The 18,754-nt window shown below is 40.1% G+C and overlaps 1 protein-coding gene across 7 annotated transcripts in view; it reads right to left on the reverse strand.

The window, feature by feature from the left end:
- Positions 1–18,754, reverse strand: part of CSMD3 (CUB and Sushi multiple domains 3) — a 2,085,767-nt gene that overhangs the window by 1,091,683 nt on the left and 975,330 nt on the right. For all 7 annotated transcript variants that reach the window (XM_073679791.1, XM_073679790.1, XM_073679789.1 and 4 more), the window contains one exon: positions 13,588–13,709. In XM_073679791.1, coding sequence (XP_073535892.1) covers positions 13,588–13,709 — 122 coding nt within the window. The remainder of the gene's footprint in view (positions 1–13,587; positions 13,710–18,754) is intronic.

An 18,754-nucleotide genomic window follows, 5' to 3' on the forward strand; every position in this document is an offset into this window, starting at 1 on the left:
GCCCGGTATCCTCTGACGCTCCTGCCTCAGTTGCTGCCGGCACATGCAGCTCCCCGGGCACTGTGCTTAGGGCGCGCGCGCGTTCCCTCTGTCTTAAAGGGGCCGCGCGCACCTTCCTAAGGAGTCCCTGGCCAGTGGCCAGAGGACCTCTGATGTAAAAGGCACCTCCTCCAAAATGGAGGTGCCCGTGAAAGGTTGTAGGTTTGTGTGTTATACTCTGCTTCAGCCCTCAGGACCCGCTGCCAGCCTGACTACCAGTCCAGCCCACCAGCCTGACTACCAGTCCAGCCCACCAGCCTGACTACAAGTCCAGCCCACCAGCCTGACTACAAGTCCAGTCCGCCAGCCTGACTACAAGTCCAGTCCGCCAGCTTGTCTACTCTCCAGCCCGACAGTCTGCCTACAGTCCAATCCGCCAGTCTGTCTATGGGCTCTGCCTGCCTGCTTACCTGTAAGCACCTGCCTGTTACCTGCCGAACCTACCAGCCAGCCTACCTGGAGGCTCCTGCCCGTTACCTGCCGTGCCTGCCAGCCCGCTTACCTAGAATCACCTGCCTGTTACCTGCCATACCTACCAGCCAGTTTACCTGGAGGCTTCTGCTTGTTACCTTCTGTGTCTGCCAGTCCGTCTGCCCGGATCACCCGTCAGCATGCCAGCCGTGCTCATCTGCTGTACCGGTCAGTCCCTGACTTCTGACCCGTGGGAGTCACCTGCTCTCATACAAGGTCGGTCCCAGAGTAGCACCTGGTCCCTCTGCTCGGTCCTTCCCTGGTCACGGAGTCGATTGAGACGCCATACAACCTTAGTCGGTCCGAGTTGATACCTAGTTATGCCCCTCTGGTCCCTCCTTGCACCACAGCACAGAGGTTCCACCACCCGGATCCGTAACACATACATGATGTGCTGAGGAAGGAGTCGGTGGACTCTGAAACACTTTGACAATAAGCCTACATTTTTTATACTTAGTACTGGTTTGTTGTGACTCCAGAGAGCGCAGAACAACTACCTTTCCCAGCATCTATTTCAGTAAATATAGCGAGGCACCATATATTGCTGACCCCATTTATTTACTGAGGGTACTGTTTTATATAGAGTACAAATATAATAATAAAAGCAAAGAGATTGTTTTCAGTTACTGACATTAGTAACTATCTTTACAAAAACGTCACATAGGCAAGCATCGAGAGCTAGTTGGGCACCAATTGAAGAAACATTGTGGAGTGTGATGGCTAGAAATTGTGGTCTAGCATGAACACTTTTCCAGTGATGTAGTGCAGTGAAGGAACAGATAGTGGGTAGGAAGCAGTGGAGAAGGCTGAAGAAGGTAAGTTAAATATACCTCATCACTCACCTTTCGGCTGCCCAAATTACTCCCTGCCCACTGTATGATCCTCCGATGCGATGAATCTCCGGTCCGGTATTCACTCACCGCAAGCGCTTCCGGACACGAGCAAGACCATAAAGTGCACAGGGAGAAGCAGGGGTAGCAAAAGAGGTGAGCGGTGAGGTGAGCATGTTTTTTTTCTTTATAACCTTTTGTCAGCCCTATACTGGTAAGCAAGATGGAGTCTGTAGTCATCTGTCATTTTGCTGAATTTGCAAAAAGCAAATTACAAAAAATCTCTAATGTCCAGAATACAGATGTTTGTAAATTTCAACTAGAATTCAATTCCACTTAAGTAAGTTCACCCATCTCTAAATAATAGCATAATTGAACACATATTTAAGTAATCCATGCATATTATTTTATCAGATTTATATCACAGAATATCAAAAAAGTAATATTAGCGGCGTAATGTTTTCAAGATTTTTGCTACAAGTAGCTGGTAGAAATGGTCGATTTCATGTTCTTAAATATAGCTCTACAGTATGCCTGAAAGAAAGCACTGATACACAAGTACAATCAATTGCACTAAGAACATTAGGATTTTGAACAATATTGTAAAAGTCATGTTTAATTTCAGCCTCACTTCAAGGCTCTGTGGGGAATTTAATGAACAGTTTTTAATACCTGCTTTAATATCAAATAAAATGCTGAAAGCAATGAATTTAAAAAATGATTCTGCTAGAAATCTTTCCACTTACCCTAAATTGAGTTTTAAAAAATCACATTGATATATATACATATATGTATATGCATATATGAATGTAAAATTGATATGAATATATATATATATTACTGTATATATATATATATATATATATTTATAATGTGTATATATATATAAATTTACAGTATATGTGTATATATATATACTGTACATAAATCCTTACATATATTTTATGTAAATATATGTATATCTCAGATTAATATATTTATCCTTATTCATTTGTGTGTGTATATATACAGTCATATGAAAAAGTTTGGGCACCCCTATTAATCTTAAGCTTAATGTTTTATAAAAATTGGTGTTTTTGCAACAGCTATTTCAGTTTGATATATGTAATAACTGTTGGACACAGTAATGTTTCTGCCTTGAAATGAGGTTTATTGTGCTAACAGAAAATGTGCAATCTGCATTCAAACAAAATTTGACCGGTGCATAAGTATGGGCACCCTTATCATTTTCTTGTTTTAAATACTCCTGCCTACTTTTTACTGACTTACTAAAGCACTTTTTTTGGTTTTGTAACCTCATTGAGCTTTGAACTTTATAGCCAGGTGTATGCAATCATGAGAAAAGCTACTTAAAGTGGCCACTTGCAAGTTGTTCTCCTGTTTGAATCTCCTCTGAAGAGTGGCATCATGGGCTCCTCAAAACAACTGTCAAATGATCTGAAAACAAAGATTATTCAACATAGTTGTTCAGGGGAAGGATACAAAAAGCTGTCTCAGAGATTTAACCTGTCAGTTTCCACTGTGAGGAACATAGTAAGGAAATGGAAGAACATAGGGACAGTTCTTGTTAAGGCCAGAAGTGTCAGGACAAGAAAAACATCAGAAAGGCAGAGAAGAAGAATGGTGAGATCAGTCAAGGACAATCCTCAGACCACCTCCAGAGAGCTGCAGCATCAACTTGCTGCAGATGGTGTCACTTTGCATCGGTCAACTATACAACGCACTTTGCACAAGGAGAAGCTGTATGGGAGAGTGATGCGAAAGAAGCCGTTTCTGCAAGTACGCACAAGCAGAGTCGGCTGAGATATGCAAAAGCACATTTGAAGAAGCCTATTTCTTTTTGGAAGAAGGTCCTGTGGACTGATGAAACCAAGATTGAGTTGTTTGGTCATACAAAAAGGCGTTATGCATGGTGGCAAAAAAACACAGCATTCCAAGAAAAACACTTGCTACCCACAGTAAAATTTGGTGGAGGTTCCATCATGCTTTGGGGCTGTGTGGTCAATGCCGGCACTGGGAATCTTGTTAAAGTTGAGGGACGCATGGATTCCACTCAGTATCAGCAGATTCTTGGCAATAGTGTTCAAGAATCAGTGATAAAGTTGAAGTTACGCAGTGGATGGATCTTTCAGCAAGACAATGATCCAAAACACCGCTCCAAATCTACTCAGGCATTCATGCAGAGGAACAATTACAATGTTCTGGAATGGCCATCCCAGTCCCCAGACCTGAATATCATTGAACATCTGTGGGATCATTTGAAGAGGCTGTCCATGCTCGGCGACCATCAAACTTAACTGAACTGGAATTGTTTTGTAAAGAGGAATGGTCAAAAATACCTTCATCCAGGATCCAGGAACTCATTAAAAGCTACAGGAAGCGACTAGAGGCTGTTATTTTTGCAAAAGGAGGATCTACTAAATATTAATGTCACTTTTCTGGTGAGGTGCCCATACTTATGCACCTGTCAAATTTTGTTTGAATGCAGATTGCACATTTTCTGTTACTACAATAAACCTCATTTCAAGGCAGAAACATTACTGTATCCAACAGTTATTACATATATCAAACTGAAATAGCTGTTGCAAAAACACCAATTTTTATAAAACATTAAGCTTAAGATTAATAGGGGTGCCCAAACTTTTTCATATGACTGTATATATATATATATATATATATATATATATATATATATATATATATATACACATATATGTACTGTATATATGTATACTATTTGCAGTATATATGTATAAATATACTGTATATATATATATATATATATATATATATATATATATATAAAAATATGCATACTCATATATAAACCTAGTAAAGCAAGTGTGCTAAAAAAGACAAACCATATTTTTCGGACTATAAGACACTTATTAGCAAGAAAACTATTGTGCATCTAATAGTTTGGAGGAAGCTCTTGTGATGGAGGACAGCGCAGACACTGTGTCGTTCCTGATCACAGAGAGAGCTGCCCTCTTTCCTTCTGCTCTGCAGTAATCTATGTGATGGGTGCAGAGCAGGAGAGGATTCTTACTGGGATCTGAATGGAGGCTGCAGGAGCTGAGCAGCTGAAGGAACTTCCACACAATTAACTCATGACTGAGCACATGACCTGAAAGGTCCTTGAGTTACTTATGTGGAGTGTGAAGAGTTGTTCATTTGACCAACTCGTGCAGCCTCCTTTCAGGTCCCGATCAGGAACTGCAAGATGTGATAATGTATAGTGTGTGTGTGTCTGTGTGTGTGTAAATGTGCAGAACTCATTCAAATAATATGCTCATCTGAATGAGCTCTTAAGAAAAATGTTACTTCTAGCACTTTAACTAGTGGTGGGAGGATGAAGGTGGCAGTCCACACTGCCAATGTAGATGCCAAGAAACCAGGAAACAACAATATGGGTTTATGCAGTTTATTCTGTACGCGTTTTAAAGTTGGACCAACTTCTTCCTAAGGAGAACCACAGCATTCTTTCGAGGAAGAAATGGTTCAACTTCGAAATGTGTAGAGAATAAACAGAATGAACCCAAAAATTGTTGTTTCCTGGTTTCTTGGCATCCATGTTGGCAGCGCGAACTACCACCCTCATCCTCCCACCACTACTTGATTACAATGAGATTCCCTTCCTGTGGGTCTTGCAGCAGCTGATCCATCTCGAATCCTACGTTAATACAAACCCAATAGGTGAGCAGTCCCCTCTTTCACCAAACTTTATTTCTTCCCTCGGATAAGAACCTATTGCACTTGTTGTCCCCTCCATTTTCACTTCTGGCACTGTCACTGAAAGCAGATCTAGCTGATGGTAAGTTTCTTTATACTTCTATGCTGATGTATTTGGCTCTAAGGGTCCTACTCACACAATAAATACATATCAGAAAAATCCAACCTATATTTTCCATGGAATTTTAGTCAGAACAGTGGGTTTCAGGCAAGGATTTGCAGTTTCAATTTCTGGCAGTCCACATGCATATTCTGTGTGTGACTATATGTGCATGTAGCAGAGTTGTGTGTGTATGTATATGTGCATATGTAGCAAAGCTGTGTGTGTATAATACACACTGTAGAGAGAAACTAACAATAGATTTATTACCACCCTATTCTTCCCTTGTACATTCCGATTAGTGATAATGTCCTCTCCACTTTATACCACCAGGTAAGTTTTAATTAATAGGAAAAATGTTTTTCCTATTTTTTGCTGTCTAAACCTGGGGTGCGTGTTATGGTAAGGTGTGTCTTATAGTCTGAAATCTGGCACACAGTTATTGTTTTAGATTCTTAAAGATTTTTTTTTTAACAAAATTTAAACCTCCTTCCCAAAAAGATGGAACAAGAAATATTAGGTAAGTAGGTACACGTCCAAAACATCAGCACCTGTATTAAAGCATTATATTGGCGTCAAATGTAAAATATTATTAGTAAAACAGGTGTGCAACAAAAATATTAGTTTGTGACACACACTTTGTGAGGTAGAAAGCGCATTACAGTCAAGTGAGACAAGCGAGTACACTGTCTCTAGTATCTCTTCTATCTCTTTTTCTCAATAGTAAATGAATCTCTGTATTATTTGCAGACGACTAAACTCATCTTTTTCAGTTCTATTGTTATAAAAAAATTACTATCTGGGGTATTTGTCCACAATTTCTGGCTTACTCTTCTTGTCTCAGTTGCTATGAGAATTGAGGTTTTCTCACTATCCTTAACCCCTTTACAACCCAAGGTGGTTTGCAAGTTAATGACCAGGCCAATATTTACAATTCTGACCACTGTCAATTTATGAGGTAATTACTCTGGAACGCTTCACCGGATCCCCCTGATTCTGAGAATATTTTTTCGTGACATACTGTAATTCATGATTGTGGTAAAATTTCTGCAATACCGCTTGCGTTTATTTGTGAAAAAAATGGGAATTTGACGAAAATGTTGAAAATTTTGCAATTTTCAAATTTTTTTACATTTTTATGCCCTTAAATCAGAGAGATATGTCACACAAAATAGTTAAAATATAACATTTCCCACATGTCTACCTTACATCAGCACAATTTTGGAACCAACATTTTTTTTCATTAGGGAGCTATAAGGGTTAAAAGTTGACCAGCGATTTCTCATTTTTCCAACAAAATTTACAAAACCATTTTTTTAGGGACCACATCACATTTGAAGTCACTATGAGGGGTCTTTATGACAGAAAATACCCAAAAGTGACACCATTCTAAAAACTGCACCACTCAAGGAGCTCAAAGCCACATTCAAGAAGTTCATTAACCCTTCAGGTGCTTCACAGGAATTTTTGGAACGTGGAAGAAAAAAATTAACATTTAACTTTTCACAAAAATGTTACTTTAGACCCAATTTTTTTTATTTTTGCCGGGGTAAAAGGACAAAATGGACCACAAAATTTGTTGTGCAATTTCCCCTGAGCACGCAAATACCACATATGTGGGTAAAAATCACTGTTTGGGCGCACGGCAGGGTTCGGAAGGGAAGTAGCGCCATTTGACTTTTTGAATGTAAAATTTGCTTGAATAATTAGCGGACGCCATGTTGCGTTTGGGGACCCCCTGATGTGCCTAAACAGAGGAAACCCTCCACAATTGATGCCATTTTGGAAACTAGGCCCCTCAGGGAACTTGTCTATGTGTGTGGTGAGCACTTTGAACCCCCAGGTGATTTACACAAGTTTAGAACATTGAGCATTAAAAATAAAATTTTCACATTTTTGCAACAAAAATGTTTTTCAGCCTCCAATTTTGCATTTTCATGAGGGTAAAAGGAGAAATTGCAACATGAAATTTGTTGTGCAATTCCTCTTGAGCACACAGATACCCCATATGTGGGGGAAAACCACTGTTTGGGTGCACGGCAGGGCTCGGAAGGGAAGGAGCGCCATTTGACTTTTTGAATGTAAAATTTGCTTGAATAATTAGCGGACGCCATGTTGCATTCAGAGAGCCCCTGATGTGCCTAAACAGTGGAAACCCCCCACAAGTGACACCATTTTGGAAACTAGACCCCTCAGGAAACTTATCTAGATGTGTGATGAGCACCTTGAACCCCCAGGTGCTTCACAGAAGTTTATAACATGGAGCTGTGAAAATAAAATTTTCACATTTTTCCCACAAAAATGTTTTTCAGCCCTCAGTTTTGCATTTTCAGAAGGGTAACTGGAGAAATTACACCATGCAACTTGTTGAGCAATCTCTCTTAAGTAAGCCGATACCCTATATGTGGGACAAAACCTCTGCTTGGGCACACGGAAGGTTTCGGAATGGAAGGAGCACCATTTGACATTTTGAATGTAAAATTTGGTTGAATAATTAGCGGATGTGCCCCTGATGTGCCTAAACAGTGGAAAACCCCCACAAGTGACACCATTTTGGAAACTAGACCCCTCAGGGAACTTATTTAGATGTGTGGTGAGCACCCTAAATCCCCAAGTGCTTTACAGAAGTTTATAACAGGAGCCGTGAAAATAAAAAAAATCTAACTTTTTCCACAAAAATTATGTTTTAGCCACAATTTTTTTATTTTCACAAGGGTAAGATAAGAAAATGGACCCCAAAAACTTTTGTGCAATTTCTCCTGAGTACGCCAATACCCCACATGTGGGGAAAATACAGTGTTTCGGTGCACGGTAAAGTTCAGAAGGGAAGGAACACTGTTTGACTTTTGAACGTAAAATTGGCTGGAATTGAGAGCGGATGTCATGTCGCATTTGGAGAGCCCCTGATGTGCCTAAATAGTGGAAACCTCCCACAAGTGACCCCATTTTGGAAACTACACCCCTCAGGGATTTTATCAAGAGGTATAGTGAACATTTTGAACCCAAAAGTAAGACAGAATTTGATAACATTAGGTCATTATATTGAATAAGTTGTCATTACTCTTGAACTCAAGTGCTCGCTACTTGAGTTTGCATCAGGTACTCAGGTATGCACCATGTATCGTTCGTGCTCGCTTGACATGGTCAAATCCCTGCCCACATGTTTCAAGGTTATTACACACCCAAAAAGAAACCTGCGGGGATCGCTCATGCATGGCAGGCAATCCCCGCAAGTTTTATTTGGCCGCGAAGCATATGGAGCGGAGACTCGAGCATGTCACTCAAGCACCTGCGATACTCAGTGAATACCCAAGCACCCGATGCAAACTCAAGTAGCGAGCACTTGTGCTCATTGCTAGCTGCCATATCGTCATTTTTTTTTTTATTTTGAAAAAAATCCCAACCCTAACCCTAGCCCAACCCCAACCCCAGCCCAATCCTAACCCTAACCCTAGCATAACCCTAACCCTAGAGTTTAATTTTTATGCCATTCCTCGTGCATTATAAGTGATTAGACAGCTTTATTCTTCGGGTCAGTGTGATTACAGTGATACCAGAATCATATCGGGTTTTTATGATTGACAGCTGTCACACACTAAAAGACGCATTTTTTTGCAAAATATAGTTTTTGCATCGCCATATTTTGAGAGCTATAATTTTTCCATATTTTGGCCGACAGAGTCATGTGATGGCTTGTTTTTTGCGGGATGAGTTGACGTTTTTATTAGTACCATTTTCAGGCACATGACATTTTATGGTCACTTTCTATTCCGATTTTTGTGAGGCAGAATAAACAAAAATCAACAATTCAGGAATTCTTTGTTTTTTTATATTTTTTTATGCTGTTCTGCGTGTGGTAAAATTGATAAGGTAGCTTTATTCTTCAGTTCAGTACATTTACAGTGATACCACATTTATATTACTTTTCTATGTTTTGGCGTTTTTACACAATAAAAGATTTTTTATAGAAAAAAATATTTTTTTGCATCGCTTTATTCTGAGAGCTATAACTTTTTTACTTTTCGTCTGATCGAGCTGTATGGCAGCTTGTTTTTTGCGGGACAAGATGACGTTTCAGTGGTACTATTTTTATTTATATTTGTCTTTTTGATCGCATGTTATTCCATTTTTTGCTTGGCGGTATGATGATAAAGCATTGATTTTTGCTTCGTTTTTTATTTTTTATTTATTTTGTGTTCACTAAAGGGGTTAACTAGTGGGACAGTTTTATTGTTTTGTTTTGTTTTCATAATAATATTTATTGATGAGTACATTATATTTTTATTTTTTGGTGGATTCTTTTTTTGATTTTTTTTTAATATTTTTACAATTTGTTTTTCATTTTTTAACAATTTTTTTACTTTTATACTTTGTCCCACTATGGGACTTTCACTTTTTTTTTTACTGTGATCGCCTGTATAGCATAGAGACGGAGCACCATCCCTGTGCTATACAGGCTGTCAGCACTGCAGATGCAGAAGATACTTTGGTCATGCACTGCGCATAACCAAAGTATCTTCCTGCTGTCTGGTGACCCGGATATTGTCATGATGACATCGGGTCATCATGGCAACATCCGGGAAGCCGCAGCAGACAGCGTTGGACGCCGGCAGGAGAAGTGAGTATCGGCGACCACCTCCCAGCATTGCGGGGCTTAATGTGCCGCTCCCAGCACATAGCACCAGGTGTCAGCTGTGACAATCAGCTGACACCCGGCGGCGATCGCGCCCGCACAGCTTGTGTGCAGGCGAAATCAACAGGGCGTATTAATACGTACCAGGCTCTTAAAGCCCAGGGCGCTGGCACATATTAGTACTCCCTGGGCTTTTAAGGTGTTAATCACCTTAAAATTGCTGCTGCATTCCTTGGCTTGGCTTTTTTACAGGCTCTGATCATCTCTCTTGATTTGTTATGCTATAACATGTAATGTGTTTATGAGTTTTTGGACTTCCCATCTTTCCCCTGTCAGGTTTTTTCCATGGCAATCTTTCTGTTACTATTGAGTATGAGCTACCACCAGGGGTGTCTACCAGCTGATTAGGCCACTCTCCACACTAAGAACACAAGCATACCGATTGTGCATGTATATGTGGAAGCCGGGAGGAATTGTTGTGAGCTGAAAAAGCATTTGGCAGTCAGGTATTGAGGTTGCATGAACACCTTTAAAAATATAAAATATAAATTAACTTTAGCTCCTCTGATATTCAAAGATTGTACTTCTTATTCATAAAATTTTGTGTTCTCCGAGTAACGTACCTGCATATATTCACATGATGATAATCTTCCCAGAGGGCAGATAATTTTGAAATGTAATTCTGAGTATGGCTTTAGTAATATTCACACCACTTGCACTAAATTACAAGATGTTATTATTTCCGTAACATGCAGGAAGGGATATTGCAGCATGATCAATTACTGTTCAGGGAATTCCAGTTTAATGGGAGCACATTAAAAATATAGCTGAAAAGTCTCCGGTGGTTTAATCTATTTGACTGGACGGATGTTCTTAACTGACTGTAGAATTAATGTAATTGGCTGCCATGGTTACAGTAGTTTTCGTTTCCGACCTCAGAAGGAGATCTAGGGTTGACATTTACTTGCAAAGCAATTTACAAAATATAAAAATTGCCAAAATAATGGATAAATCAGAATCTATACATAAACTTTCTGACTGTCTTGAAGCTGTTTTGTAAAATGACAGACAAAATGGCAGAATCTTAAAGGACCACATTTTAGCAAGCGGGGTCCATTTGACGCCATTGGTCTCGACATGTGATGGATGTGTCACAATTGTTACTTTTATTTTTCTGTTCCTATTACTCAGCAGAAAATTGACAAAAAAGGTGAGGACATCCTCTTTATATGAGCCAGAGCCAACTTTAGAGATGGGCAGCCTACAGCAGTTGCATGAAGAAAATTTGTTCTCTCTGATCAAAAAACCATCACAGATTTCCTGGGATAAGGCTCTCATCAATCTTAATATCTACAGTATGGCTTTTCTATGTAGATAATGTGGAGTTGTTATTTGTTAATTATATGTTGTCATTATTTCAGCACTATATGGTTTATATGTACACTCTAAGACCTTTATAATATGGGAGGAGATACCACTGTGATAGACAGCACTTGATAGTTGCAAACATGAATTGAAGGATCCACAGTTAATGTTCAGACAGATATGTAGATACTTAGATAGACAGATAGAAACAATGAAGAATGGCAGCACTTCCATTTCAAGAGAGTGAAAAATGTATCTCAACCCGTATACACAACATTTCAGCTCTGACAATGAGCCTTTTTTGCGTACGTTTTTAAAGGCAATGATCTTTTTTCACAATTGAGACAAAATGTTGTGTACATGAGCTTGGAATGAATACTATTTTTTCAAAATGGGAGTGCTGCCATTTTTTATTGCTTGTATTTTATAGTCCAGTGGCCTGGACTCTCTAGTTTCTACCAGCACTTTTTGATGGGTGGTGATTTATTGCCCTTTTTTTGGTATTTTAGATAAATACAAAGAAAAATGAAGGCAGCACTCCCAAAATAGATAATTAGAAAGATTTATTAGCCCATAGTGAAGGCAACATTTCGATCCAAATGAGGACCTTTCTCCTCATCACTATGGGCTAATACATTTTTCTAATTTTCTATTTTGAGAGTTCTGTCTTCATTTTTGTACATACATTGGTTTATGACTGAGAACTCTGCACTACTGCTCCCCCTTTTTTGCTGGTACTTCTGTGATTTTTTGGTTTATATAGATAGAGATATAGCGATATACAGTCATGGCCAAAAGTTTTGAGAATGACACCAAAATTATATTTTCACATGATCTGCTGGCCTCTGGTTTTTATTAGTGTTTGTCTGATGTTTATATCACATACAGAAATATAATTGCAATCATTTTATGAGTACTAATAGGTTATATTGACAGTTAGAATGAGTTAATGCAGCAAGTCAATATTTGCAGTGTTGCCCCTTCTTCTTCAAGACCTCTGTAATTCTCCCTGGCATGCTCTCAATCAACTTTTGGACCAAATCCTGACTGATAGCAGTCCATTCTTGCATAATCAATGCTTGCATTTTGCCAGAATTTGTTGGTTTTTGTTTGTCCACCCGTCTCTTGGTGATTGACCACAAGTTCTCAATGGGATTAAGATCTGGGGAGTTTCCAGGCCATGGACCCAAAATCTCTATGTTTTGTTCCATGAGCCATTTAGTTATCACCTTTGCTTTATGGCAAGGTGCTCCATCATGCTGGAAAAGGCATTGTTGGGCGCCAAACTGCTCTTGGACGGTTGGGAGAAGTTGCTCTTGGAGGACATTCTGGTACCATTCTTTATTCATGGCTGTGTTTTTAGGCAAGACTGTGAGTGAGCCGATTCCCTTGGCTGAGAAGCAACCCCACACATGAATGGTTTCAGGATGCTTTACAGTTGGCATGAGACAAGACTGGTGGTAGCGCTCACCTCTTCTTCTCCGAATAAGCTGTTTTCCAGATGTCCCAAACAATCGAAAAGGGGATTCATCAGAGAAAATGACTTTGCCCCAGTCCTCAGCAGTCCACTCCCTGTACCTTTTGCAGTATATCAGTCGGTCCCTGATGTTTTTTTCTGGAGAGAAGTGGCTTCTTTGCTGCCCTCCTTGAAACCAGCCCTTGCTCAAAGAGTCTCCGCCTCACAGTGCGTGCAGAAGCACTCACACCAGCCTGCTGCCATTCCTGAGCAAGCTCGGCACTGCTGGTAGTCCGATCCCGCAGCTGAAACAGTTTTAAGATACGGTCCTGGCGCTAGCTGGTCTTTCTTGGGCACCCTGGAGCCTTTTTGACAACAATGGAAGCTCTCTCCTTGAAGTTCTTGATGATGTGATAGATTGTTGACTGAGGTGCAATCTTTGTAGCTGCGATACTCTTCCCTGTTAGGCCATTTTTGTGCAGTGCAATGATGGCTGCACGTGTTTCTTTAGAGATAACCATGGTTAACTGAAGAGAAACAATGATACCAAGAACCAGCCTCCTTTTAAAGTGTCCAGTGATGTCATTCTTACTTAATCATGACTGATTGATCGCCAGCCCTGTCCTCATCAACACCCACACCTGTGTTAATGGATCAATCACTAAATCGATGTTAGCTGCTCCGTTTAAGGCAGGACTGCAATGATGTTGAAATATGTTTTGGGGGTTAAAGTTCATTTTCTGGGCAAATATTGACTTTGCAAGTACAGTAATTGCTGTTAAGCTGATCACTCTTTGACATTCAGGAGTATATGCAAATTGCCATTACAAAAAATGAAGCAGTAAACTTTGGAAAAATTACTATTTGTCTCATTCTCAATACTTTTGGCCATGACTGTAGATAGATAGATAGATAGATAGATAGATAGATAGATAGATAGATAGATAATATAGTCACTTGCCTTGTTAGGATTTTCTGCAGTGATCACCCAGACACACTGGGCATTGCTATCATATTGAAATGGAAAATTAGGAGATGTGAATGTGCCACCTGGACCCTGGAGATTAGACCCACACGTTTTTACTGAAAAAGAAAAGAAAAATTAATTAGTACAAAAAAATAATCTAGACTAATTATATTATGAGAGAAATTTGAGAGAATGAACATCATCTGGAGGGACTACCACAAGGGATGATTTTTCTTAAGAATTTATATATATTGTAACATCCTGGACCCCTATGAGTATGGGAAATTTAGGGTTTGAGCGTAGTTAAGTTTTACCTTTACATGATACTCAATTATTTGAATAGTAAATCTATATTTCCTATTTATCTATCTCATGCGCATTAATATTACATATTTGTGTCACAGTAGTTGTCACCATACCAGGTTTCAAGGTCCATTAATGTGAATGATTATATTGCAATCATTTAAACATCCAGTTACATGATAGTATATTCCAATTATTTAATTAAAATGTATTTAAAGTTCTTATTCTCCACTTTTCCTTTTGTTGCCAAAATACTAAGGCCATAATTCATCAAGACCAGTGATTTTCACACTTGTCATGACGAAGAGGCAAGCTAGAGTCAGATGCTCCTGATTGATTAAGCGGCAGAGGTACAGCTTCTTAATGAATCTGGAACATCTGAGAAGTGGTGTGCACCTCCATGTGCACCTCACCAAAAAACTGGAAAAATAATTGTTGCATAAGGAAGGAATTTTGATGAACAGGGTTTGCCATGTCCCCATCCTGTCCCCCCAGTTCTTCTCACTTCATCAGAGATGGGCAAAAATGGTGTGAGAATGATATGTCGCAAAACTTTGCAACTTGTCAAAAAAATTCTACCATAAAAACTTTGATAATTTGGGTTCAAATGTTGAAAATGAATACATTTTGTTAGTATTTAAGAAATAATATACCAAGACATAGATCAAAATGGATTATGCTGTTGGTTCCTTGTCTTTTTTGCAGCATTTGACACAGGTAATATGCTTTGTTTTTGTACCAAAATGAATTACATTTTGTATTATGCTCAAGACTTTAGATTTAGAATTTTTGGAAAAAGCATTTTTGTGGGTTTTTAGACTGTGTTGTCTTAAATAAGTACATCAAACTCGACCAATGCAGTCTTACTTAAGACTTAGTGGTGCAACGCTGCATTATTGACAATTCACCAAATTTATATAGAGCTATTCACAACAATAATATATTTCACATAAGCTGAGCCACCATGACATTGATTTAGCAACAAAAATACACCATCATTAAACCTACCTCTGTATTTTTAACATGTGAACAGCCAGTTTGCCAGAGCGTAGAACCTCTAGATATTTGCTTTAAAAAAGCATCTGGACAAAGTGAAGATTAGATAGTGAATAACTTTTTTGAGTTATGCGAGAGAGTGTTGTGACCATACCATTACAATTTACCATTGCTATGACTAAACTAAAGAATATTCCTAAATGACATACATAGATAATATCAAATTTGATATCTTTTAATTAATTGCAGTTAATCATATTAAAATATCCAGTGTAGATAGTAAATAACCAGTAGAGATTAATCATGAGCAAGTTTGTTAGAGGTGAATACAAATCACCTTCAATTTTATTTTAAAATTCTGATTCTCCTGAACCATTTTTTTCCAATTTGCTTCATAAGAAGCACCATTTTGCTGATCTGTAGAGGGCAAGGGGTTAAGAAAAATTATTTTCACCTTGCCATCCACCTATCTTTCTAAAAGTCCACTATCCAGTGCCTATTCGATGCTGGAACCCAGGCACAAAGTGAAGATGCCGGAAAAGGTTGTCAGGCGCCAAAAAAAAGAAAATGTCAAACAGAGTGGAGGTCTGGATGGTGGGTTGAAGCAGTTTGGCAGGTAAATGGCATGGTGAGTTTTACATTGTTTAAAAGCTTTCATTTATTATGTACACTCTTCAAAACTATTATTCCATTATAAACGGTTAAAATTCATGATGACTGGTAGAAACCTCTATGATGCGTTTCTGGTGTGAACTACCCTTGACCACATGCTTAGTGATCATGGGCAGCTCATGTTAGAAACACGTCTGAGCAGCTTCTACCTGTCATCATGAATTTTAACCATTTGTAATGAAATAAAAGCTTTGAAGATTTTATTCAAGTTGCCGGCACCTGGAATCTTTCTACTATTGATTGACCGTTGGTCAACAGATAATCCTCGAGTGGCAACACACTATTGTGAATGGTTCCTTCATTATACAAACGCGGTGAGGAAAAAACTAGTGTTGAACGAGCATGCTCGACACTGCTCGGTACTCGCCCGAGCATCTCACTACTCGGGATGTTCGGCGAGCACCGAGCATTTTCGGGTTACTCGGGCGGGAGCTCGGGTCTCCACCCTGCATGTTTTGCGCTCTTTACAGAGCCAATGAACATGCAGGGATTGCCAGCCAGTCAGTGTAATGCCGCAGCCATGTTGGTTGTGGGCATTACAGTGATTGGCTGGCCGCACAGCGTCACCTCGAGTATTTAAAACCGGGTGTCGCCATCTTGGACACAGTCACTCCGGATCAGACGGTGTAGGGAGAGTGCTGCTGAGCTAGGGAGAGATTTATACTGTGAAATAGGTAGTGTAGGGTCTCTAAAGCCTGCAAAATCAAACGAACAGTCCTTCTGAGGACTAATATCCATCCCAGATATCAGGCAGGCAGGCTGTATATGAGATGCAGTAGTTATACCAACAAACACTGCATTACAGTCCTGTGTGCTGCTGCTGCTCAAATTGCTAGACTTAGCCCTAGGTCTCAGGGGCCAGGAAAAATTGTTTTTTTTTCATCTAAAGTTTTTGTTTTTGGTTATTTATTTTACCTTATACACAAGTCTTTACCCTGAAAAGGATGTTCCTTAACATATTTCACAGGAAAATAGTTTCAGTTTTGTTTTTGAACGTTTTATTGTGAGCCCGTAAAAGTGGCTTAATACCTCTGACCACATTGTTAACAGTAGTGACCTGGGGGTCAGAAATGCTTCCTGGGTCAATCCCCATGTTGTCCCCATGTCATTTGAGTACTGTCACTATCGTTTTGGGCACTTTTTAGGCTTTCTACAGACTGCCGGGGGTGCCGCCGCAAAAATGCTCGGGTCTCCCACAGACTAACATTGGGATCATTGCTCGGGTCGAGCACCCGAGTATCACTGTGAGCTTGGCCCGAGCTTCGAGCACCCGAGCATTTTAGTGCTCACTAAACACTAGCAAAAACGTTTTCAATTTTGATTATAAATACTTTTATCATGTTTTCGGTTCTGGGGAGCATGATACGGAATATTCACACTGAATATCTTAATAAATACAATAACAATGTAAATCTAATTTTCTTGCCAAATTTGAATGAACTGCCAAATTCGAGCTCCAGCACATTTGCTCATTACTAGAAGTAGCCATTTTTCCAGTTCACTAATTATTTCCTTACTCACGATCCTTTCATTCCTTTTTTGAGAAGTGCTAGGTTTTTTCTATGTTTTTTTTAAAGAAATTTTCTGTTCTACATAGCAACATATGCATTTTTATTTTATTTATTTATTTAGCATCCTTAAGCTCGATCATGAGTCAGGGATGCTGAATAAATAAAATAAAAAATACATATGTTGCTATGCAAAACTGAAAATTTCTTTAAAAAATATGTATTTTTTATATTCTCAACTATAATACCATATTTTTCGGACTTTAAGACGCACCGGACCATAACACGCACCTAGGTTTTAGAGGTGGAAAATAGAAAAAAAAATGGAAGCAAAAAATGTGGTCACTATGCACTGTTAAGAGGGAGCGGGTCTGCTGCTGACACTGGAATATGGGTAAAGTCCCCCAATTCCGATAATATCCCCCATCCATGTAGATATGCCCCCCTTTATATTATATGTGGCTGCCATCCCCATTCTGATATGCATGGCACCCCTCCATCCTGATATGCATGGAAGCCTGCATCCTTATCCTAGTATGCATGGCACCCCTCATCCTTATCCTGGTATACATGGCACCCCTCATCCCTATCCTGGTATGCATGGCACCCCTCATCCCTATCCTGGTATGCATCGCAACCCTCATCCCTATCCTGGTATGCATGGCAACCCTCATCCCTATGCTGGTATGCATGGCAACCCTCATCCCTATCCTGGTATGTATGGCACCCCTCATCCCTATCCTGGTAGGCAAGGCACCCCTCATCGCTATCCTGGTATGCCTGGCAACCCTCATCCCTATCCTGGTATGCATGGCACCCTTCATCCCTATCCTGGTATGGATGGCACCCCTCATCCTTATCCTGGTATGCATGGCACCCCTCATCCCTATCCTGGTATGCATGGCACCACTCATCCTTTTCCTGGTATGCATGGCCCTCTCATCCTTATCCTGGTATGCATGGCACCCGTCATCCTTTTCCTGGTATACATGGCCCTCTCATCCTTATTCTGGTATGCATGGCACCCCTCATCCTTACCCTGTTATGTATGGCCTCCTCAGCCTTATCCTAGTATGCATGGTCCCCCTAATCCCCATCAGGCTGCATATAAAAAAATAAACACTCCTACTCACCTTTCTTCTCTCTCCTCCAGCGCTGCATCCTGTCTGCCCGCACTGATCTCTACATGTGAACCGCGCATGATGTCACTGCCATGCGTGGCTCACAAGGAGAGATCAGCTGCCAGAAGTCACTGCTCCCCACGCCGGGACTGTGTGCGCGGGGAGCATGACTTCATGCTCCTTAATAGCCAGAACACAGCCTAGCTGCAGCATGGCTCCGGCTGCTGCCGGGCGATCTCGTGTGCCCGCTGTTAAAGGGCATGAATATTCATCCCCTCCCCACGCTTTGGGAATGGGGAGCACTGAATATTCATTTTCTTTAGCAGCGGGGACAGTGTAGGCTGCAGCAGGCGGCTGCTGCCTCCTGTGCCCCGCTCCTCTGCCGCAACAGCTCCTCCCAGCACTGTATACATATATACCCCTCCAGCAACATTCGGACTATAAGACGCACCCCCCATTTTCCTCCAAAATTTTGGAGGAAAAAAGTGCGTCTTATAGTCCGAAAAATACGGTAGTTATATATACAGTACAGACCAAAAGTTTGGACACACCTCCTCATTT

The sequence above is a fragment of the Phyllobates terribilis genome, unplaced genomic scaffold, assembly GCF_046119375.1.
Source record: "Phyllobates terribilis strain yellow unplaced genomic scaffold, ASM4611937v1 Scaffold_4__5_contigs__length_816908805, whole genome shotgun sequence".
Lineage (NCBI taxonomy): Eukaryota > Metazoa > Chordata > Amphibia > Anura > Dendrobatidae > Phyllobates > Phyllobates terribilis.